This window comes from Gadus macrocephalus, chromosome 9 (genome assembly GCF_031168955.1).
Source record: "Gadus macrocephalus chromosome 9, ASM3116895v1".
Classification (NCBI taxonomy): Eukaryota; Metazoa; Chordata; class Actinopteri; order Gadiformes; family Gadidae; genus Gadus; species Gadus macrocephalus.
In genome coordinates, this window is record NC_082390.1 from 5,072,073 (window position 1) to 5,096,955 (window position 24,883).

Sequence of the window (24,883 nt, forward strand, 5' to 3'; positions counted from 1 at the left end):
AGCTGTGAACATTGATGGTGGTTTCACCATATTAATTTAGTGAGAAACGTCTAGCATAAGCTTTCCCGCTTCCCCAGATCAGCTTTCCCACTTCCCTTCTCCGGTGTCCTTCGTCCCCCTCCTCTGGTGACATTTCGGCCCATGAAACCCAATACCCGCGTATTGTAGTGTAAGAGGAAGTATTGTCGACAGAAATACTACTGCTGGTGTGTTCCTGGTTATCGCTCTTCTCAGATAAATTCTAGAGCCACTCTCGGGTTCGACGCCATTGGAGGTCTTCCAGGGCCTCAGCCCTGATTGGATGTTGTACTGGCTAGGGTTTTTGAGTCCAAGCTGAAAGGTACCGAGTTTGCCAACCCCATGTCCACAGCCTACCCTGTAGACATCCTTTCGCAAGATAACTCACCCCTGCCTGCTCCTCAAATGACCTGTATCTAGCAATCACCGTCAAGTCACTGGATTAAGTATCAAACGATGCAACGCTGCATACCGGTCTCATAAATCAGACTTTAGATCGATTTCTGTTTGATACCGGGTGAACGGGATGTCTCATCTTTTGTTTGCTTTACATGTATTTCGACCACGTCATCAGTTTATCTACGGAGGAACATATTCGTGACAGACAAGGAACATTGCGTTAATCTGCCTGTCGCACAAACAGCGAGTCAGTTTTACAGTCTCCCCAAGAAGTTAGGCTTACACTGTCGACTTTCTTGAACATCAGCTGAACACAAACCTAATTCACGGTGAGCTGTGTCTGTTTTAATGTTGTCCTTTACAATTGAATTGACCTTTTCACTCAAACAAATATGCCCGACAGAAAAACACACACATAAAGAAGGATAGACACACAGACACACAATCACGTCAGTCCAAAAAGAGCTATTTCTGAAGCAGTAAATCGACCTGGACATTGACCTTGACCGGTGGTCGTCGACTGATGTGGTTGGTGTTGACACAAGGTGAGCACGAGCACATTACATTCTCTTTCATGTTCCCCAGACTTTGCTCTCGCTGTTCCGCCTGTGCCCTCCCCCACCAAGGTAGCTCATAGCTCAGCAGAGAGAAAATAAAAAAATAAAAAGTACTGATGGATGGAAGATTGCACATTTGGATTTTGGGAATGCCATTGATTTTCTGATAAAAAGTTGCTGAGCAAGATTATATTCTAGAAACACACACACACACACACACACACACACACACACACACACACACACACACACACACACACACACACACACACACACACACACACACACACACACACACACACACACACACACACACACACACACACACACACACAATTGCACAACAGAAATTTTTTAATAATCATTGTGGCCAAATAAGTCCCTTTGTGACCACTATGGATGGTGTTCACTTGGAGTAGTTTTCACCGGTAGTTTTCTTACATGTTGTATCGGGAGTGCAGAGGAGCTCGAGGACTAAACTGCACAGTCAGCTGAGGGCTGGCTGCCATGTGCGGCGCACTCTCACCTCGGCCACTCCAAACGCAGCGTGTCCACGGTCACATGGCCAGGGACAGATGGTCTCCCTTACACATACATACAGTCACCCCCCCCCCCCCCCCCCCCAACCCCCCCACATACAAACACACACACACACGCACACGCACACACGCACACGCACACACACACACACACACACACACACACACACACACACACACACACACACACACACACACGCACACACGCAGACCTCATGGGTGAGGGGGTTCATACAGCGCAACAATGCAGCCTGTATTGCAGTGCGACCTCTCTCCCGGTTCACAACGTCCCAATACAAGGTTAGCCTGTCGGGGGGGTACGTCAACGCGTCTATTTTTGAACTAGGGGGTAAAAAAGAAGGCATGATGAAGACCTTTGGTGGAATATGTGACTTGGAGCATTGTTAAAACAATACATTCTACACACAAGCCTTGTCACGTCTCCTCACCACTCAAGGGTTGTTTTTTGGAGAACACACTGTGGCGTAAAGAAATGTTCAGGTTCTTTATGTATGCTTGAACACGTCTGCACATGTGTGTGTCTGCGTGTGTGTGTCTGCGTGTGTGTGTCTGCGTGTGTGTGTGTCTGCGTGTGTGTCTGCGTTTGTGTGTTTCTGTGTGCTGTCCGTCCCAGCACAAGTTTGTAGGTTAAGGTGTCTTCAAACGTGTGTGCGTGTGCGTTAGTCTTTCTATGAATGCATGTCTGTTTGAGCTTGGTTTCATGTTTCCGTGAGTGTGTAAGTGGGCTTATGTGTGTGTGCGTGTGTGTGCGTGAGCCGTCCTCACCGTTGTGAGACATGCCCACTGAGAGGCACTTCTGGAAGCGGCAGTATTGGCACTTGTTTCGGTTCTTCTTCTGGATCTTGCAGCGGCGTTCGCACTTGTCGTACTCAAGCTTCAGGCGAATGGTCCTCCGGAAAAAACCCTGTGTCAGAGAAACAGGTCGTTATCATCCTGCATGTGCCCCATAGACAGTGTAGAAAGCAGACAGAAAAGGGAAAGTAAACCTTTTTTTAATACTTGATGTCCGCTACTTCATGGTAAAACGGATTGTGTGTGATTGGGTTTGATTGGGTTTGACCACTTTCCTACACCTGCTGCTATGGAACCCTATATGTCGATTTCTTTCTAAACCCTTTATAACTGCTGACATCACATTTATTATTTTACTTTTCAACCAACTAAGTAGTTGAATTGTTCAAGAGTATAATCTTTTTCATGGTGAAAGGTGGTGAAATCTTTTTCATGGTGAAATGATGGAACACAATTTACAATGCGGGCTGGAAACTGTAACTATAACCATAAATTCCAGGTTATGGAGTTAAAGAAAACGTTTGATTTAAAATGTGATATATTTGCCTAAAGTTTGCCAAAATGTGCAACAAAAAGAAATGAAGCATGCAGATACTCAATCCATAAGGTAATAATTCCCCTATGAGTAAAATGTGACCGAATCAGATAGTTTCCTTTAAAAAAAAAAAATGAATAGACAAATCCTTTGGCTGTGGAATAAGAAGATGTCAGAGGGTTACTGAGCATCAAACACTTACTGGGGGGATTGCTTAATATATCTATTTTTTATCAACCCGGGTTCGACGCAAGCAAAGTTTGAAAAAAAGAAAACGTGTCGGTAGCTCTCTGACACTCTCACCTATTAACTGCAAGGTTTGCATACGCATGCAAAGTGTGCGTGGGCACACACACACACACACACACACACACACACACACACACACACACACACACACACACACACACACACACACACACACACACACACACACACACACACACACACACACACACACACAGGGTGACATGGGGCCACGGCAGCATTCCAGTGGAAGCGGACTGGGCTCAGTTCCAGGGCAGATGGGGCGACCACGGTAAAGGTTGCCGTGATGACATCATAGGGGTCAGCCCAGTCTCCGGCTTTCAGTCAAATAAAGAAAATGTCTGGTGGACTAAACCCAGAGGAGTGTGAGTGTGTGTGTGTGTGTGTGTGTGTGTGTGTGTGTGTGTGTGTGTGTGTGTGTGTGTGCATGCGCGTATATGTGCGTGGATGTGAATTAATTAAAATGCCATTCACATTCAGCAGTAGAATCAATTAAAATCGAGGAATGTCCGCAGATGGAGCCGTGTTCTAAGAACCTGACCCTCTCACAACCTAAGCAGAATTTGTTTGTTACTATTATCATCATCGTATTAATACTATTACGTGATCCAACTAGAAATACCGATCCTCACAGCGATCAGTTGGCCTTTGTTCGTTCGTCAGTCGTTCTTTTTTCTGCATTATTATTGTTGTATTATTGTTTGTAGAACAAGAATAGACTCGAGAATATGCTATTATTAAAAGATTCTTAAGTACTATCCCTCAATAGTAGACAAGGGAATAGACCAGACAACTCATAACTATCTTATTCATCTCCTAACCTTTAAAGGAAAGATTTCTATGGTAGGTTAAACTTGAAAAAGGCACATAAGTGCAATAAAACATAATAGCAAAGGCATAAAGAAATATGCCATTATTTCAAGATGCTACTATAAACTCACTCCATATTTGATATGGGAGTAGGCCAGACCATCTACAAGTATATTACACTCATCCGTTCCCCTTTGAAGGAAAGGTTTTTATGGTAGGTAAGTTTTAGTGTGATAGTGTAAACGTAACACAAGGACAATAAAACATGCTATTGTTTAACCATTCTATAGTAAGATCCTGCCATGTTTTCTGTGGGGTGTAATACACCATCCAGAACTATATCACACAGGTTTCTTGCATAAAACTAAGAAGAATGATTTGAATGCATGGCAAGAAATAAGATAAATGCTTAATAGTGTGTTAGTTGCAAGTTGTATTGAAGCAGCCGTTTCTTGAAGGTCCCAGAGTAAAATCATTCCATATTTTATGTTATAGTAAATATTCTGGTTTCCTGTGAAAACAGATGATACAAGCTTTATTTGTGAAGTCCTTCATGTTTGTTTGCTCGTGTAGAGTCCTCTAGATAATTTGCCTATATTGCCATAAATGACTAAATTGAACAACCTTGCAAGGGTTAGCCAAGGAGTTAGACCAATTATCAGGTATCCAATGAGATAGCACATAAAAAGTAAAGATATTCCCACAAAATCCACAGTTCAGATTCTGGTATCTTTGACCAGGTCACACATTCCCAGCTTTTCACCATGAACTTCCCGATAACCGGGAGGTCTAACAGCAACAGTGCTGCACCTTGCCTCACCTCAATCCTCAAGTCGGCTTCACCAGTAGGACTCTAACCCTAACCCTGAACACAGATACCTTGTAATGGCTCAGATACCTTATCCACTCCAAGATACGCAACACCCAAAGGTATACATAATAACGCCTTCTGTCCTCACAGCCAGAAGTGAAATGCTGCAATAGGTCACGTGCAGATATACTAATCGTAATGCAATCATAAAGGTCATTTGCAGTGACTGGCTGGGCAGACCGATGCAGCAAATACAGAGATCAGAGCCGCAGAGTAGAACAAAATAGTCAATGAACTGCATTTATTTAGCTATTTTTTGTAACCGGTGGCCACCCAAAGCGCTTTCCAATACTGCTTTACATTCACCCATTCATACATACATTAACACACCGATGGCGGCGTCAGCCATGCAAGGCGACAGCCAGCTCGTCGGGAGCAGTCAGGGTTAGGTGCCTTGCTCAGGGACACCTCGACACTCAGCGAGGAGGAGCCGGGGATTGAACTAGCAATCTTGCGGTAACAAGCCAACCCGCTCTGACTCCTTAGCTACTGCCGCCCGTCCAACCACAAATGCACACGGATCATGCATGGGTAAAGTGCTCGTTGCATGGACATGTTTGCATGGATGAAGAGAGCTTGTTACATGGAGCCATGGCGTTACGTCCACTACGGCACGGAGTTCATACGAGGGCGATCTGCAGAGCTTTGAGACCTTTTCCATGTCAAGTGTGTTGGAATCATTTACAGATAATCCCGTCATAAAATAACCTCCTGCCCTTATTTGGATTCTTATTCATGGCTGGCACATCAAACACATCTGACCTAGAAGTGGCCTGTGGACAGGGAGTGGCTTCCACCACGCTGTGCTGGCATCTAATTAGCTAAGAAATGCGTTTCTGACCATGGGTTATTGGTCTCGCTTATCTTATCTACTCTGTGCCCCTCGTTGAAATCTTAAACTATGTCAAAAGACTGTAATCCTGCTGCAATGTACTATGATAGATTCAATGGCAAGTTTTGATGAGAATTTTTATCGGTTCACAACCATACGACTAAGGGACAGTTTCTCTGAGCCGTGTAAAAAGAGATCTTAGAGTTGGTAGAATTACCAGAGCGGGGAATTCTAGTCCTAACTGTGGACGCCGGAATGCTGCCTAGAATAAATTGGGACTAGCATGCATTAGATCACTTTACTGTCGTCGTCCCCCCCCCCCCCCCCAGCCCAAGAGAGCCAGCGAGTTAGATAGAAAATCCTGCTGCTAGTCCATAAAGCACTTAATGGTTTAAGTCCCCCAAGCGCTATAGATTAGGAACCATCCAGAGACCGTCAGGTCCTCAGAGACTCCTACATGAGATGGGACCGGTGTGAAAATTAAAGCTGCTTTCAGTTATTAATCCCGATGAGATTACTTGGAACGTGGGCCAACTGTCACATGTTAAACGTTGGATTTTGGAAAACACTTGTTCATTTCCTCCTCTTTCACACAAATGCCATTATCCCTTTTCAGTTGTTGTTTTGTTTTTCCTCCCCAAGTCTTGTTATTGACTACGAAGTGAAGGGCGACACATTCATTAGGACAATATCCGTAATGAGCATAAGGGACATGTTTACAATGATTCTAATCTTGAATTTGAAGTTCAACTGGCTTCTATTGGATAAGGTGTGTGTGTGTGGGGGGGGGGTTGCTCACATGAGTATCAAATATCAAAATATTGAAGCAAGCAGCCTTAAATCTTTATGGGGTGCACACAGAAACCCGGGAAAATCGTGAAAATGCGCCTTCAAAGTGTTACAAAGTGAAGTTCCCCTTTAACCCTGACAGATTCCCATTCTCCGTAAGTGCATGACAAAACCGCTATGCCCAGGACTAGGTATGCAACCAGGTAGAAGAATCAGTTTGTTTGTTGCTACTAATACTCGTTAAAGGGGACCTACCGGTATTATGCTTTTTCGACTTTTATGACCTATAAACGTTGTTATAATGATTGATAGTCATGTTTAACCATACACAAAAAACAATGTAGATTTTCGGGAAACTCTTCCTCTCATCTGGGCGCTTTCAGCATTCAGTCGCGTTCAGTCGCGCGTTCAGTCAAGCTCCCATGGATTCAGCCATAAGTTTGGCACGTCATCGGACAAGGAAACCCTTATAAGGGCACAAAACTCCCAACCGACGTAGCTCGTCCGCTTCAGTTGGGGAGGAGACGGAGTGCGAGGGAAACCGATAAATATATATATAATAAATAAAGAGCGAAAGAGAGAAAATTTAAAGAATCTAAAAATGAAAAAAACATATATAATGTGACAAATACAGAGAGAAAGAGAGAAAAAAGGAAGCGTATTAAAACTAAAAAAAGATATATAACATAACAAAGGAAGAGTGAAAGAGACAAAAAAGAAATAGCATGAAAAAATCGCGGGGGGGTCGCGGAGGGGTCCTCACCTTGCAGCCCTCGCAGGCGTGCACGCCGTAGTGGTAGCCCGAGGCACGGTCGCCGCACACCCGGCACTCCAGGTTCAGGGCCGAGGCCTGGGAGCTGACCTCCTCGGGGCCGGCGGGGGCCGACGAGTAGACCCCCGAGGAGGGGCTGGACGCCGGGGTCAGCGCATCTGGAGGAGGAGGAGGAGCAACTGTTAGGACGTTCCACCCCCAGTGTGTGTGTGTGTGTGTGTGTGTGTGTGTGTGTGTGTGTGTGTGTGTGTGTGTGTCTGTCTGCATTAACTCAGAGTAGGCCTGGTTACATTTGTAGTTGAGTGTCCAATGTGTGCAAATCAGCATGTAAGTGTAGGACACTCATTTCAGGAATAACAACATAACATGTTCCTTTATATGTTGTAAACAAAATATACAATTCAGATCCTCCTGTGTTCACATTAAGGCCTGTTTGAATTAACAGGAGCAAAGTCTGCCACTGTGTGTGTGTGTGTGTGTGTGTGTGTATGCGCGCGTGTGTGTGTGTGTGTGTGTGTGTGTGTGTGTGTATGCGCATGTGTGTGTGTGTGTGTATGCGCGTGTGTGCGTGTGCGTGTGTGTGTGTATGTATATCAGAACGGTGTTACACAGGGGCCATTTGACCCATTGGATCCAAAAGACCCCTCCACCCTCCCCCATGCCAGTGACCAAGCCCCTCCCTCAGTCAGTGCAACTATTTTTATACAGTAATATTAGCTTGCCTGCAACATGGAAGCATATCACATGACTTGAAAATCACAGCCTGAAGACATTTTAACCTTGGAGGAGGGCAGGGGGTGGGCTGTAGAGGTGGGGGGGGGGGGGGGGGGGCTATAGAGGTGGGGGGGGGGGGGGGGGGGCTGTAGAGGTGGGGGTGGGGCTATTGCTTATGCATGCATACGCATGGACCACGAAATGGTTTGGAAAAACAGTGGAATTAAGTCAAGCTATGTCAGCTGGCTGGGGGTTGCCAAAACAAGGGCTGGTGTTTGTCAGTGGTGCTCTAAAGTCGAGGACACGGGGTGTGTGCATGTGTCTGGGTGTGTGTGTGCATACATGCGTCACGTGTGTGTGCGTATGCATGCGTGTGCGTTAGTGCATGTGTGCGCGTGTGTATGCAATGCATGTGTGTTTGTGTGTGTCTGCTTATGTAAACTACAGCGTTTAAGCTTTCATTACGCTGCATTACGCCGTCTTTCACGCCTCTTTTCCTCAACTCTTTGGACGGCTTTTCGACTATAATAAAAGATCATTAACGGACTGGTGTGGTCCTTATGTGGTTATCGTTGATTTGGTGACAAAGGTTCACAACTACTGGAGGAGTAGCTGTGAACCGTTTGCCATTCTATAGCGGATACGTGTGTGTGTGTGTGTGTGTGTGTGTGTGTGTGTGTGTGTGTGTGTGTGTGTGTGTGTGTGTGTGTGTGTGTGTGTGTGTGTGTGTGTGCGTATGCATGCATGCATGCATGCATGCATGCGTGTGTGCGTATGCATGCATGCATGCATGCATGCATGCGTGTGTGTGTTTGTCTGTGTGCGTGCGTGTGTCTACGCATGTGTGGGGCACGTCAGGCATGTCGATGCTGTGTAGTGCCCATTAGTTCCCCCGCTCGAGCGCAGGGAACACTCCCAAAGAAGGAAGGGGGACATGCTCTAAACAACCTATCCTGCGCAGTACCTTTCCCTCGGGTTTCCATGACATCATCTCTGCTCTCCAGCGGTGGAGAGTGGCCAAGTACATTTAGCCAGGTACTTGAGCACTCAAATAAATGTGATTATTATATCAATAAGGCTTTATTGTTCCCGACGAGGAAATTACCTTCCGATACCTTAAGTTGCCTAACATTAAAGCAACGCACAAATGTAATACAGCAGAAAATAAAATCCAACAATCGGAGATATTACGAAAGGGGCAATTCTGCATAATGAGTACTTTTACCTTTAGTACTTTACATTAAGTTGTTTATTTCGATGCTACTTCGTTTTTCTCTGACTCAAGTCACAGGCAGGTCTTTTTCATGCAACAGAGTTTCCACAGGGTGATCCGTCTCCTTCTTCCATCCCCACTGCTGGTTTCCATGACGCTGTTCTCACCAGCGGCCCTTCCTCAGTATAACCTGACTCCTTCATTCCAACCCCCCCCCCCCTCGATTCTTCTCCGTCTCCGTTGAGGGATAGCATGAATGGCATTCAGCGGCCGTCTACCGTGAATACTGTTTAGCGGGCGCCTAGCGTGAATGGCGTTTAGAGGACGCTATGCCTTCTCGCAGATGTTGGGCAAGAACACCGTTCGGCAGCGGACGTTCAAGGGGTTTGGGGTTGTGTTTGTTTTTTAGGCTGGTCGGGTTGCGTTGCGACCGCCTGTAAATCACAGAAACTTCCCACGTGTTGAGTGGTAGATAAACGGCGAGTGAAAGCTAGCTTGTTTCCTAAGAGCGTAGCGCTTAGCGGCTGAAGAATGTGTAGATTCCTTTTTATCTGTGGGGGAGCAGCACAGCAGTAGAGGCTTTGAGGTGTGTGTGTGTGTGTGTGTGTGTGTGTGTGTGTGTGTGTGTGTGTGTGTGTGTGTGTGTGTGTGTGTGTGTGTGTGTGTGTGTGTGTGTGTGTGTGTGTGTGTGTGTGTGTGTGTGTGTGTGTGTGTGTGTGTGTGTGTCCAAACAAGGTCATATGAGCGAGAGAGAATGTGTGTGTGTGTGCGTGTGGTCCAAACAGAGTCATGTGAGAGGTTCCATGTGTGCGTGTGTGTCTGTGTATTTGAGGGCTGTAGCCCCAGGTTGTATCACTGCAGGTCAGCCAAAGTCTGCCTCGACTAGCAGCTGTATAGCTCTTAGCCATAGGCAGAGATCAAAGTTCACACAAACCTCAAAGTTTCATTGTAGAGTCGGCAAAATGAGAAAAACAACGGAATAAAACATGGCCGATGAAACAGAGCTGTCTGGCACAGGGGACTCTGAGGTTGTCAGATGATTTACAGTTCAGTTGTGGTGTAATGTCGGAACCAAAGAATCTTAAGAGCTGCGTCGCATCAGCGACATTACATTGAACAATGTGAGTATGTAATGGAAAATACCTAAACGTACTAAACTATCCCACAAAGACAGAGATTTCGATTTTATAAAATGACAACTCAGGATAAACTTTCCAAATAGTATTTTGAATGTGGCAGTGACTAGGTGACTCATCCAGGGGTCCCAGAGCCCCTGATAGTAAAGGCAGGGTCTTTCTTGGTCTTTAGTGCAGACTCTGGACAGGGCCCTCTGGTCTGTTCCAAAGACCTCACACATTATGATGGTCAGTTGGGTCATAAAAAGAAAAACTGCTGTATAAGAATTTATGATCTGTATTTTTTGTGCTTTTTCAAGTGCATCTGCTATGGGGAAAATTCAACATTTTGTATAGTATCTAAGATTTGACGGACCATCCTAATTTGTGCACCTACAAATAAAAACATATACTTTCGTGATATATATATACGTTGTACATACTTTACTCCTTTTAATAACTTTGAACTAGTGATCTGTATCCATACTGCTGTGAGCAGGTAATGGATTGGATCGATACGCAACGACCACTGTCAACCTTTTTAAACCGCACAATGCTGGTACCGTCTTGTGTTTTTATATGCATCTGTCCTTCACCCTCTCCTTGAACTCCTGTCGTTACGCAGTCTGTGACCTCCTGTCTGTGACCAGCGCTCCATAAATAACCACCAATAACTCCCAACAACAACACCAGGGACGTCAAGAAAGTCAGGGACCCAAATGGAAATAAGCCTTCTGGCTTTATTGTGTCATCCCTGACTACTATATATGTATTTTAATGTATGACACCGAGTGCTGTTCATATTTGATATCAAAATGGTCAAATCAATAAATCAATCAATCAATCAATCAATCAATCAATCACCACCCGGTCCCTCCTCACCTAGGGCGGTGGAACCTTCGGACCCGGAGCCGGTGCTGGAGGACGGGTACTCGTGCGCGCCCAGAGAACTGAAGGCGTCGTCGTCCATGGACTTGGACCTGGCCTGCAGCCCCTCCATGCCTCCGATGAAGCCATCGTGGCCACACAGGGGGCTGTCCAGCACGGAGTGGCCCAGAGGAGAGGGGCTGTGCAGGGCGCAGTGGTCCAGCGGCGAGGGGCTGCACAGGGGGCTGTCCAGCATCGAGTCCTCCAGGGGAGAGGGGCTACACAGAGGGCTCCCTAGGACAGAGTCTTCCAGGGGAGAGGGGGGGCCGTAAGGGATGTCCACGTCGACCATAACGCTGGCAGACATGAAGGACGGCAGGCTCACTCATCAGACTGCAGAGGAGAGAGGGAGGGAGGGAGGGAGAGAGAGAGAGGACGGGAGCATTAAAGCACTGATTCATGAGATGGATGAAGCTGATGTAAACATCAACGTTGAGATCCGCTGTGACTTTGAGTGAATTGAATGACGGCACAGCACTACTTGGTTCGTCATGATGGTCAAGAAACAGATGCATATCATGACTGGCTAGAGTTATGGTGTATTTAATGTTTAGGATCGCAAGAAAATATAAATATACAAAAATGTAAGAATTTTTTTTTTTTACTAGCAACCCAACGTCACTTCGCTTCGAGTTTCACCTACTGGAAAAGCTGGAATAACTGAACTCAAACGCAAACAACAAAAATCGGTTAAGGTTACAGATTGTCGTTGGTGTATGGTTCTGTCGTAATCCTTCATGGTTGGGCTTTCGACGGAGGTCAACCGAGCATGTGTTTGAGTGCCTTTGGTGCACAAGGTTAACTAGGCGAGCACAAGCCGTACGAGTGAGTTAGCAAAGTGGTGGAGTATCTGGTAACACAACAAGGGCCAGTCCAGTTCTCCCTAGTGACTGAATACACGCCTCGCGTTACGCTATCGCTACACCTCCTCCAGAGGGAGGGAGGGAGAGAGAGGGAGAGGGAGAGGGAGAGGGAGAATAAAAGAGAGAGAAAGAAAAAAGAGGGGAGGAAAACAAAGGTTCAGGGTGATAAAAAAAGACGACAGAGAGTGAAGAGGGGGAGAGAAAGAGAACGAGAGAGAGGGTAACGTAAGGAGAGAGAGAGGGCGGAGAGGGCAAACCAATATGGATATCAATAGGTGAAACAACATGGATGGGGACACAACTAGGTCAGTTGGTTAACTGGGCCGAGAGAGAGACTGGTTGGGGGTTGGCAGGGTCTAGGTCTGACCACATCAGACCAAAGATAGGTGGGTCTATACTAGTAAGATGTACTGAAGTGCAGCCTGAACCCCAATAGAGATTGCAGGATTAGCAATTAAGTGGAATTGACGCTCAGAATTTGACAGGAGGATGACTTCTAAGAGCTTGACTTAGTTCGATCCAGTTTTGTAAGGGGTATTAACCCATTGTTGCCCTGTAGATAAGCCCCACGTATCACAGCGCTATGCATCCCAAACAATGTGGGTCAATCTGCCGTAAGCTCCTCCTACATCAGACGACACAACAGCAAAATGCGTTTTTACAAGACAACAGCTGTTCGCTTTACAATAACCAAGTCCGGGCCGGTAAACGTGCACCCCTTTGTCTGTGCGCAGTATCCTTCTCATCCACGTCTAGTGAAGGCTGAAGTCTAAATTGGGAAAGGCTATTTTGGACCGGTGTTTCTACGAGTTTTATCTTTTTAAATAGGCTGATGTCCTTGAAAGCCCTTTCCCAGGTTCAGCCCCCCCCCCCCCCCCCCCCGCCCCGCCCCAATCTGACTACGCTAAACCCCACACTGCTCAAAACCCCACAAAGCAATTTTAAAATCACAAAGGGTGTTGTGGGCTGTGCTCGTCAAGTGCCATCCATCATGGTAGTGGGCCTCTTCACGCCCACCGTGTTAATGTATCACATTCAACAGGGTTGGGGGGAGCTGAGCTCAAAGTACGAGCACTAGCATGTAGCCTCCAGGACACAACCCCCACATCCCCTCTCTGGTCTTCGTATCAACTCCTTTATGGCCACTCCAGCCAGTGCCTTCTCATTCATCATTTAGCATCTTGGCTCTAAGCTCGACGGGTGTATCGCACCCATTCAACCACAGCCGTTCAGCTGACTCCATTATCTGAAGTCACTTACAGCTGATTGATTTGAGGTACATGAGGTCACCGATGACTATCGCGTACCAGGCAGAGGTTCTCTGTATGTTTGTGCGCGGAAGGCTACCGGTAGGCTGTGGTAGCTGGGGTTTGAATCCAGAAACCTTTCGGGTGGGAGTCCTACATTGTAGCTACTATGCAATCCATGCTCCTAAAAAAAATAGTGAAACATATATGAAACTGAAACAATTATCGTTTGCTGACAAATCCTCCTCTCCTGAGCTAGTATAAAGAGACAAGCCCTTATTCTAGCGCTTTCCATCACCACCCCAACCCCCATTTTGGAGCTTGGAGCCTCCAAGGTCTTTATCAACCCTTGGATCACTCTTCTGCACGGCTCACACGGAGCTACGAGGCTGGCGGTGATCAATTAAAGGAGCTGTATTTGTATTCCAAACTGGAGAAAGCCTCACGTGTTACCATCGTTGTTCCGACTGACAATCCAGACCTCGCTGAACTCAAATTGGATCTTTACAGGCAGTTCCCTTTTCCCTGTCCTCATGGAACTCCAAGAGGAACTCCGTGAACTCAATACCTGCGGAGATGCACCAGGAATCAGAGCAGGGGCCCGGGAGCTAAGATGCATGCAGAGAAGAGAGAGCGCAGCAGAGAACGTGCAGTGGCGAGAGTTTCTATGGTAACTGTATGGATTTGTCCCACTAGGTAGACCATTAGGTAGTACTCTCTCTCTCTCTCCTCTCTCTCTCTCTCTCTCTCTCTCTCTCTCTCTCTCTCCTCTCTCTCTCTCTCTCTCTCTCTCTCTCTCTCTCCTCTCTCTCTCTCTCTCTCTCTCTCTCTCTCTCTCTCTCCTCTCTCTCTCTCTCTCTCTCTCTCTCTCTCTCTCTCTCTCTCTCTCTCTCTCTCTCTCTCTGTGCATAAGGAGGGCAGCGGACGAGCAAGGTTGTGCGCGCTACAGGGCCATGGAGGTCCTGAGGAAGGGGGGGTAGGGGGGGTAGGGGAACCATGATGGCGGTGATGGTGGTGTGTCCACCCTCCCCCCTCGCCAGCCAGACGCACAACACAAACGGCCCGGGGGCACACATGCCTTTGGGGGTCGCCATGGTGATGTCATTGCAATTCCAACGCATTGATCAAGTCAGTAGGGGAGGGGGGGGGGGGGGGGGAGGAGGGGCCCGGCCCCAAAAACTTCAACAGAAACCTACAACAGAGTCCCTGTTTACTTTGAGTTGCAATCATGCCCCTTCATCCCCTTCATCGGTGGTCATGAGGTTGGATGTTCATCAGGTTCAGTAAGGGCTCATGCTGGCCTTGATGCCAAAGGGGAATATTGTGAATGTAGCATTGATAATCTTCAAGGCCCTGGCAGTAGGATCACTTCACCATGCTTAGGATAGGCTAGGCGGATTGACCGATCCCCCCCCCAATCCCCTCCATCCCCTTCCCTTCCCCCATATCAGCTTAGCCGTACCAGCGAACGCCTCCACAATACCTAGACTTCCCCGGCCAAGTGCATATCAACATGAAGGCTACAGCCTTGCTGGTGCTATAGTGATGCTAACCTTGTACAGAAGATAGCTTGACACTCGCTCACAAAACACATCACTAGAACGCCACGGCGCTAGTTGACAATAGCCACCTGGGTTGACGGCCTCGGAACGGTAATCTCTAATTCACTGGGAAGCTGTTGAAGCCGGTCAGCTGGCACTGTGTTTGCTTTGAGATAGCTCTCCGTGAGATACTCGTCTTTGTGTGACACACTCAAATGGGATTGTAGTGTCTTTGGAGGGTTCCGCCACCACAGCCCTGCACATCTGGCGAACCGCATGGGGCCTGTGGAGCACTGTAATCACAAAGGGTCTAATGACTGTAATATATACAGATCCCCAGGAGGCATCAGGCCTGTCGTGGTGCTTTCCAAAACACTCGAAGGAGGAAGACAAAGTGTGCGCTGTGTGAAGAATATTGAATTCAGCTTACAAGACTGGCCACGTCCCAAGAGGTGTGCGTAAACTAAAGGCTTGTCCAGCCATGTTGCAGCCAAACAACCCTCACACAACAGCAAGTTGTCCGAGTACAAAGTACAGAGTGAGCAAGATTTCTTTGAATCCTTTGTTCAACAATGCAACAGCAATGTTTTGCCAAAGGAACAACAATGAGTTTGCCAAGCTCAAAAACGCGAAAGTAACATATAAATCAAGACACTCAAATCCCTACCTTCCAGATCCGAAAGACAATGAACCCTTCAGCGCGTCTCTCGACCGTCAACTACATTACAACCAGACCACTTGACTGATCGTATGTGATTGTACTGTGTGTGTGTGTGTGTGTGTGTGTGTGTGTGTGTGTGTGGAAGCAATTCCCAGGTTAATGTTTAATCTCTTCTATGGCCTGGACCACAGGAGTATCCACAGCAGGTCCCTGAGGAGAGCTGAGCGCTTAATGTGTGTGTGGGTGTGTGTCAGGGGACTTGACGGCGGTTTCAAGAGACACAGGCCGGTATGTATAGGTCTCTGACCGTCTATTGGCCTCTCCATGTGTTTGAAGGGGCAAGTTAATGAGCCCAGTATAGACCGTGCCCACAGGGTAAACAAACACGATGGCCCCTATCAGGCGACCTCCTCCAGCCCAGAGGGAGAGATCGGCCAAAGTGCACTTCGGCTTCATGAGTCGATAGCCGCTAAGCGTTGGAGCCAGAGGGCCGTCGTAGATGATCCCGGGATAGGGGAGGGGGTGGGTCAAGGCTGTAGACCCCTTCTCCATTATCAGGTGATTAGGCTATGTCACCTGATCCACTGTGGCCGTTGAAGGACAATAAAAACACAACGTTGTGCGGGTTTAGGAGGACTTGAAGTTGGCCTGACTTTAACCTTGGTTTTGATTTTGGTTAGTTTTTTTGACGGTGGTAAAAGGGTGGAAAGAGTTGGAAGGCGAGTTGTGTTTGAAATGTGCACTACGCTTAAAATAGTTATGCAAAGTTTTCCAATTAAATGTCATTTTGCAGATCATATTAAAATGTGTAAGAGTAGTGGTAGTAAATTACTGATTGCCCAATCGCTTGGTTTACTTGTCTTGTCTGCAAAATATCTGGCCTGACAAGTTCATGCTTGTATTTCATTAAACTTATTATATTTTTTTCATTTAAAAATAATATATTTAAGCAAGAATATCAATGTTATCGGAAGTAAATAAATCCTACACAGGGCGCTATTGTGTAATCCCCTATGGTTCATTTTTATAAACTATGTTCCGTTTGTACGGTCATGTTCACCGAAGGACCCGGTATTTCAAATCCCAGCCAATGTCATATGAGGGATCTACTGTCCACCGACTTCCCACGTGCAACAGACGCGTTTGGGATCCAAAAGATAGCGACCTCCAGTTCTGCCTTGGCTGCGATCCAGGGTGATCTCTGTTGCTCAAACAAACCGCCTGCCTAAAACGCTATCCTCGAGAACAGCCTTCATGGCAGGGCCAAGAAGCATGACCCCACACTGCCACAATGATTTCGTTTCTGGACAATTTAAACCTCACAGCAAGAGTTAACGTCCAGACTGTACGTTAGGAATCAGTGTTGCGCCGCAGGGAATCAGCAAGCATTTTAATTTGGTTTTGTTTCTTACCAGACGCAAGACCCTGATGTTACCCACCCAGGAAGTCACAGGCTAGTCGCTTGCATAAGCTTGCCTGTGAGGCTATCGCTGTGTATTGTGATCTGTCCTGCAAGTCCCCTTGGCCTGAACTATATAGACTACAGGACACGCATCGTTGACTTTTATTCCCCGCTATAAACTTTTGACTATTTAGAAAGAGTCGAGGCCAACAGTGTGTACTTGTCTTCGGAAATTGTAAAACACACCTGTCTCAGGTTCCAGCCAACATTCTCAGATCAGTCTGTTCCAATGTGCTGATACATGCAAAGTGCAGGATGATCCAAGCCAAACTCGAACATGAACCCAAAAAGCAGTCCGAAAGTTGGAGGCTATATGCAATTTGACCGGAGAATGTATCAGCAATCCCTGTTGTTTGTTAATGCAGACATGAGGTGCATGCATTAGTTCTCATGCATTAGTTCTCATTGGGAACTTTGCATCGTATTTAATATACAATACTATACACACACCCAAGCTATTGTGCAGCCCTGCTCTGCTGGAGTGCCCAGACAGGCGATGCAGTCTCGCGACAGACGAAGACAGAAGCCACAAGTGGTGCCAGGTGTAGGCCGGGGTATGCTAAACAACAGAACCAGTGCCCCTCTTACCAGCTGCTCTGTCTCCTTGGCCCAAACGGAGACGCGTTCCCTTCCCTCCTTATCCCAGCAGTGGTACATCCAAACATACCAGCAGGGCAGGCCATGTTGGAGCCCGGCTGACCTCATAGGCCCGCCTTCCAGGGTGCCGTTCTCATTGCACGCGCAATGCCCCTTTGATTGATTTTAATGGTTATTTCCACTCAGGCTACCGTGTCAGTGCCAAAGTCCTGTCAAGACACACTCCCAGTTATGGAAACACAGTATGTATGATTGTTTTAAAGTACGGGGCCTGACCAAATCACCTTCTTTTATAACTTTATCGTTTTCTATTGTGTTAATAGTTAACAAGCCAAACAGAAAAAAAAAAAGAAATCGTCGTTCAACCACCAAATAGATTGCGACACTGGTGTGTCTCTCTGAGGGGACAGCTGTGTGTCTCCGGTTACATTTTCCAGTGTGTCAGTGTCCTCCACAACCCCGGACCGGGTGCCAAGCAAGGCCTACGTGGTGGTGGCGGCGGCGGTGGTGGTGGTGGTGGTAGGAAGGCATGCAGCCCGGGGTCCCGGCGCCGGCGCTGCCCCCGCGAGCCACTAGCCAGCCCCCCAGCCCCCGTGTTGAAGTGGAGCTGAGGGCTGGCCATTGTCTCGGTGTCAACCTCAGAATGAGCTTGGAGAGATCTGGTGTGTTCAGATAGCCGACTTTACTTACTTACTTTTACCGTGTTACTTAGTATTCTTCATACTCAATACCAATCGTCTCCCACCCACTGGGTGTGTCTTAATCCCAGAGATTCAACGGCTTGTCAATATTCAAACTTCTTCAAACCAACAGACAAAGAGCAGGCACACACGTTTTTTCCTCTTTACCTAATTTGAGCCCATCCCCCACATTAACTAATTAATAAATATTAACAACATGCTTTTCTGTTAATCGACAAAAGGTGGTATTTATTTTCGACCTTGAGGAGTTGTAAGCCGGTTTGCCTTAGTAAATGGCGTTCGAGTGAAGTCATTCTTGTGCTTAAAACAGTGAAAGGTATTCTAAAAAGGAATTTAAGTAAAGTTAGTCGTAAACAATAACCTGTTCCCGTTACAAAGGAGGGAACTAGATTGTGTCAAACTACAACTGCTTCTTCTGCAACTCCTGTGTCCACAACCTGTCAACAGAGTTAAGGAACAGACACCTTGGGCCAGTAATGGAATTAGACGGGGTGTGTGGCTAAGACCAGGGAAAGGTACTTGAGGAGGAGATTTCTGAAGCCCCTACCTCACGTGTGTGTTTGCTATTACTACCACTACTACTTTAGTCCTCAGGTTGACGGCAATAAATCTTGCAGTCCGTCTGTCTGGTCTATTCTCAGGGCAGGGTTGCGGAGAGGCAGAGTCGTGAAGCGAGGCTTCAACAAACAGGCTGAGGAGAGGGACAGTCAAGTGATGATGGAGGAGACAGAGACAGAGACAGAGAGAGAGACACACAGACAGAGACGGGAGCCATGAGGGAGGAGAGAGAGATACAGAGAAAGAGAGAGAGAGAGACGGAGACGGAGAGAGAGAGAGAGAGAGAGAGAGAGAGAGAGAGAGAGAGAGACGGAGACAGAGAGAGAGAAAAAGTGAGATACAACATTACCAAGAAAAAGAGATAGAGGAGCGATGAGGGAGGAGACAGACAGACAGACAGACAGACAGACAGACAGACAGACAGACAGACAGACAGACAGACAGACAGACAGACAGACAGACAGACAGACAGACAGACAGACAGACAGACAGACAGACAGACAGACAGACAGACAGACAGACAGACAGACAGACAGACAGACAGACAGACAGACAGACAGACAGACAGACAGACAGACAGACAGACAGAGAGATTGAGTGTGAAAGGGACGGACTAAGAAGTGCCAGATCGATCCGCTGAAATCCGTGGTCCAGCGTATTCCTTCCTAGATGAGCACAGAGACAATCTGCTGCTCCAATCTGCTTATTTAAAGTACAGTGTGGAGCGCCTGTTTGGGATCAGTGCGAGGTCAGAGGTGATCCTATAAACCCATCCAACTAACAAGATGATTTTGCTTTCAAGGGATTTATTTTGAATTATTCTTCTTGAGTGTGTGTGTGACAACATAAACACAGTGGACACAAGACAGCCAAATTGTTGGGTCCTCAACATTGGTTGAGGACCCAAAACAGAAAAGGTGGAAGGACTTCAAAAACCTGAAAGTCCTGTTTGAGTGGAAGGGTGAAAGCTGTGTCCCACTCTCCCTTTCTCTACCCTTCTCCGTCGCTCCCTCTCTCTCTACCTCTACCTCTCCCTCTCTCAAATCTTCCTCTTGCTCTCTCTCAAACACTTCACCTCCTTCTTCTCAAAGCAGAAGTTGATTACAGGTCTCAGGTTCCTCTAAAGGGTCGAGCAGAACAAGAAAAGGCAAACCAAAAAAGGTGGAGGCCTTTATGAGGAACCTTTGCACCACCCAAATAAAGCAACCCCTCCCTTGCAGTGAGAAAGGGGTTAGGCTTCTTACAGAGAGAGAAAAGCCCAATATCAAACACATTGAGGGCCTAGATCTCAAAAAAAGCTCCAGCCCAGCCCATGCCTATACCCCCATCCCCTTTATCCAATCGCAACAAGGCCATCAATAGATGTTCAACCATGTCCCCCAGAATATGATAAGGTTCATGATTGATATGATTAGTTCCTTCACGAGACAAAGAATAACCTTTGGTCCCGAGGTAAACTCCACGTCACCGTGGAGCCTGCGTGGAGCCTCTGGTGCGAGGAGGGGGAAATGGTGTAAACGCCAAGCGATCGAGATTACAACGACACCATATGTTTGGATCTGTCGCCTTTATTTCTTTATGGCTCTAATGAAAGAACAGTGAAAAGCCACCACAGAATAATGACCAACCAACACAGAAATACTAAGAGCCCACAAGGTCTGCTCACCCTAGCCCATACGATACACCGACCGGTGAGGCAAACGCTGCAGGCAAGAACAACTACTCAATTATAATGAGTCAATAATTAATTCAAGATTTCATTCCAGAGGGTTTCGATAATGAAATAATGATAGTGTTCAGAGCGGCAGCACTAATGGAACCAGTGGTGCAATGTGCTGCTGAGCAGACTCACAGCATTCCTGCAACGTCTGGGTGGAGACAGGTACGGCCAGATTTGGGTCACATTTCACTCCCAGGAACAAAGTGTGTGGAGGTAAAGAAACTGACAAGAGAGGCAGGCCATGTGAGAAAGTCCTGAGAAAGTCTTGGCCTCACAAGCCTCGCTTATTATCCATGTATAAACAGACAAAATACGGCACACGCAAAAAGAGGGAATCCACTTATAGAATCCCTCCATGGGCTACAGTGAACGTATGCAGCGGTGGAAACGTGTGACCTTGTTTATCATTCACATCCAGCCAAGCTTGTTAATTGACTGATACAGGAAAGCAAACTGTCTGTATGTAATACACATTGAGAGAGAGAGAGAGAGAGAGAGAGAGAGAGAGAGAGAGAGAGAGAGAGAGTGTAAAGGAATCCTCTCAATATGTATTAGGTGAGTAGTGAGATAATTACAAGCTGAAGAGAAGTTAGTCACTGCATAAACCACTCAATACCTAACGTTAACAAACCGTTTGTCATTCATTGCTGTTACCCAAGTTCTGCTGTAGTTTTCAATCACCACTACTTTAGTCTTTGAGTAACACACACACACACACACACACACACACACACACACACACACACACACACACACACACACACACACACACACACACACACAATCCAATACTTTGTTAATGCAACAATAACATCACATGGCGATAATTCCTATTGTTTACAGACACACTTCTGTTGCTCAGGCTTGCAAGAATCCGAAATCTGATTATGCCTGCCCACACAGCAACGGTCATCAACGATCGTTTATTCTTGGCTCTACATAGCTTTTTACTTTTTCTTTTGCAACACCAAGCCCAAATTGTCATGGAAGAAAAAAATCTATACATATAAATATATATCTTATATATAAATAAAACCACTACGTTTTTATAGATGCCATGACAACTCGAATGTAACCCATACGATTCTGCATTTATAATCGAAGAGACATGTACCTTCCAATGGACAGCCCGATTCAAAGCTGTCGTACGGCCTGGACTATCAGCGGGATGAGACGCGCTACGCCCGGGTTGAGCCACAACGTGGAGGCCAAATCAATCCAACCTCCAACACACGTCGTTGTTTAGTCTCCCAACAAGCCCTGCTGCTGCTGTCAAAAATCCCCCACCGCATCCAAAGCACGGCCATTGAGCAAACCCACCGGAAATAACAACACGAGAACTGACAACGGGGGAAATAGTCTCACGCCCCCTGACACACCTATTATTTCAGCGAATAGAAACCGCTGAAGCCTTTTCAATGCAAAGGACGCCCCCTAACTACAGGGCCACACAATGAGGTAATCCAGAAATACACTATACTGGTTTATTCAGTAAAGATTGCATTCAAGATACTTTAAGCAAATGCAATTACATTCTAATTTTCAGCCTGTCTTACTACGATATTTTTGTGGTTATTATGGGTCGAATCAAAGATGATTATAAGGAAGGACAGGACACAGAGAAGGAGCCTTTATTTTGTACCTTATTACAATGTTTATATCATCCAATGGGGGATTTTTATTTTAATGAATGAAGGAAATTACAGTTGACAAAAAAATTATAATTTCAAATCAATAGTTAGTTGGCTGGAGAGGAAGACCTTTTTTTACAACAACAAGACAATCTTAGTAAAAAAAAGGGCTATTATCAATATAGAGTCCAGATAACAATCACATCAGCATAGTTTAATTTTGGAAATAGATTGCAATCTGAAAACTGACAGAGGTTTTTCTTATACTTGAAGTCACCATACCATGTCATAGTGACACTATTAATATGGTTATTTGAGATCCCCCCCCCCCCCCCCCCCCCCTGGAGAACTGCAGGAAGAAAAGAGCAATACAGTACAATATCTGCAATGTATGGTCTGTTAAACAGGACTGGTGCCAGACGCTGAGTATGTGACCTTATGACCTGAGTCCATCCCTCGTCTCTCTCTCTCTCTCTCTCTCTCTCTCTCTCTCTCTCTCTCTCTCTCTCTCTCTCTCTCTCTCTCATTCTGTCCACGTCTCTGGCAGAGAGCAGGGCTGGATGTCACTCCAGGGGCCTGGCTCGGGGCCAGAGCCCAAATAGAGGCCCTTCTGTCTGGGCCCTGGGACCAGGCTGTCCCCTTAGCCCCTCCATCCCGCACCACTACCAACCACCTCTACCAACACCATCACCATCACCACCACCAACCCCCACGCACGCACGCACGCACGCACGCACGCACGCACGCACGCACGCACGCACGCGCGCGCGCGCGCGCGCGCGCGCGCGCACACACACACACACACACACACACACACACACACACACACACACACACACACACACACACACACACACACACACACACACACACACACACACACACACACACACACACACACACACACACACACACACACACAACTATCAGTCCCCTCCAATTTCATGACCTTGGGCAAGAGACTGTTGGTGAGGTCATATAACTAGTGAAATCACAACCAAAAACCGGGAAAGGTTTTCGGCCTACACAATTGCACCTTGTAAGACGAACAGGAAAAGAAAGAAAAAAAACGATCATGCATCAAAGTAGGTCAGCTGAAGTAGTCCATGGGTGTGACACAAAGATAGCTCTCTGCTGCCACCTGCTGGCAGGAATGTAGCCAAACAGGTTATCCGGTGGATAATAATGATAAAGGTACACTCCGTTCCCCTCGGACCTTCATAGCTGAGCTAACCTGCATGTTTCATCATAACTCGACTACTACTCTTGGAGGAGCGAGTTGAAACTGAATAAACCCCTGAAAATATAGTTAAATTAAGGGGACCAATATAAAATATGCCTATTCAAATAATACCTTTAGGTGGGATACAAACATCTTTACATTTAAAAAAAAAAATATCACCCGCGTATGCGTTTCTTACCACACGATGGCACTGTTGTCCAGTTTTTAAAGAATCAGTGACGCTGGACCATTGGACCTGGCCGTTTATATTATTTCCTGGCAAACTAGGTATTTTAGAAGGCTATGATCGATAGTTTTTCGAACTTTAAGATAAAAAACTGAATGGCCTCTTCTTCTAGTCTCATCTGTATAACTGTGGTAGGTCTACATAATAATTAGTGGCAGATGAAGCTTTAATCTTCTTATTCATCTCGAGATATGTGGGATAGCCCTTAAGAGACCCAATCCCCCCCCACACACACATACACCCGCACATGCGCGCGCGCGCACACACACACACACACACACACACACACACACACACACACACACACACACACACACACACACACACACACACACACACACACACACACACACACACACACACACACACACACACACACCACACGTACACACACACGAACACAGAGCCATTGTTTCATTCGTTTTTAGTATTCAACTCAGTCTCAGCCAGGGCCAGACATAAGACTCACATGAACTCAATATGGTGGCTGATGTGGGACAATTACAACAGGGTCCATCTTAAATACTCGAACAACAAATAGGCTACTGAGAGTATAGGATTTAAAATATGTTGCAGCCCATATTCTTGGATATAATAAGGAGCATATACATCCATACAATAAATAAGTCAACATTTTCATCATTAGTTTTTTTCATCAGCCAAGCATTTGATAAGACTTTCAATTTGTGAAGCAATTTCAATTCATGCTATTCATAATCCATTAATGCATATATGTATGGTCCTAGAATCACAGGTAATGAAAAGTAATGACCTCAAAGACCAAAATAGGTGTTACCACCCGATACTGTCTATCTGTGAAAGCGGCTGCGTTGACGGAGGCTTATATGGTGAAAGACCGGCCCGAGGCTGACCTTGTTATCAGATACAGGGGGGCTGCAGTCTCAGACGACCGGGCACGCTCCTCCACCACCACCACCACCACCACCCCCCCCAACCCCATCCACCACCACCCCACCTCCACACTGGCTGGCACGCAATCATGGCCACAGCCAATGAGGTTGCTCAAGGTGGCAGCCATCAAACTTGATACCTGGCCCCCTCACCCTTCACACACACACACACACACACACACACACACACACACACACACACACACACACACACACACACACACACACACACACACACACACACACACACACACACACACACACACACACACACACACACACACACACACACACACGATGAAGTGATGGCTGACTCACATCAATGATGGTATGCCTGAACTTCGTTATCCA

General features: G+C 46.5%; 1 protein-coding gene across 3 annotated transcripts in view; it reads right to left on the reverse strand.

Moving 5' to 3' along the window:
* Positions 1 to 21,862, reverse strand: part of pparab (peroxisome proliferator-activated receptor alpha b) — a 32,762-nt gene extending 10,900 nt beyond the window's left edge. Inside the window, exons 1-4 of one of the 3 annotated variants that reach the window (XM_060060368.1) lie at positions 21,636 to 21,862; positions 11,127 to 11,504; positions 7,194 to 7,360; positions 2,300 to 2,438 (exon numbers count right to left, since the gene is read on the reverse strand). In XM_060060368.1, coding sequence (XP_059916351.1) covers positions 2,300 to 2,438; positions 7,194 to 7,360; positions 11,127 to 11,478 — 658 coding nt within the window. In that variant the 5' untranslated portion in view covers positions 11,479 to 11,504; positions 21,636 to 21,862. Of the gene's footprint in view, positions 1 to 2,299; positions 2,439 to 7,193; positions 7,361 to 11,126; positions 11,505 to 15,489; positions 17,467 to 17,533; positions 18,138 to 21,635 lie in introns of those variants that run through there. The other 2 variants (XM_060060370.1, XM_060060369.1) reach the window with 2 other exon arrangements.
* Between the last annotated feature and the right edge of the window lie 3,021 nt (positions 21,863 to 24,883).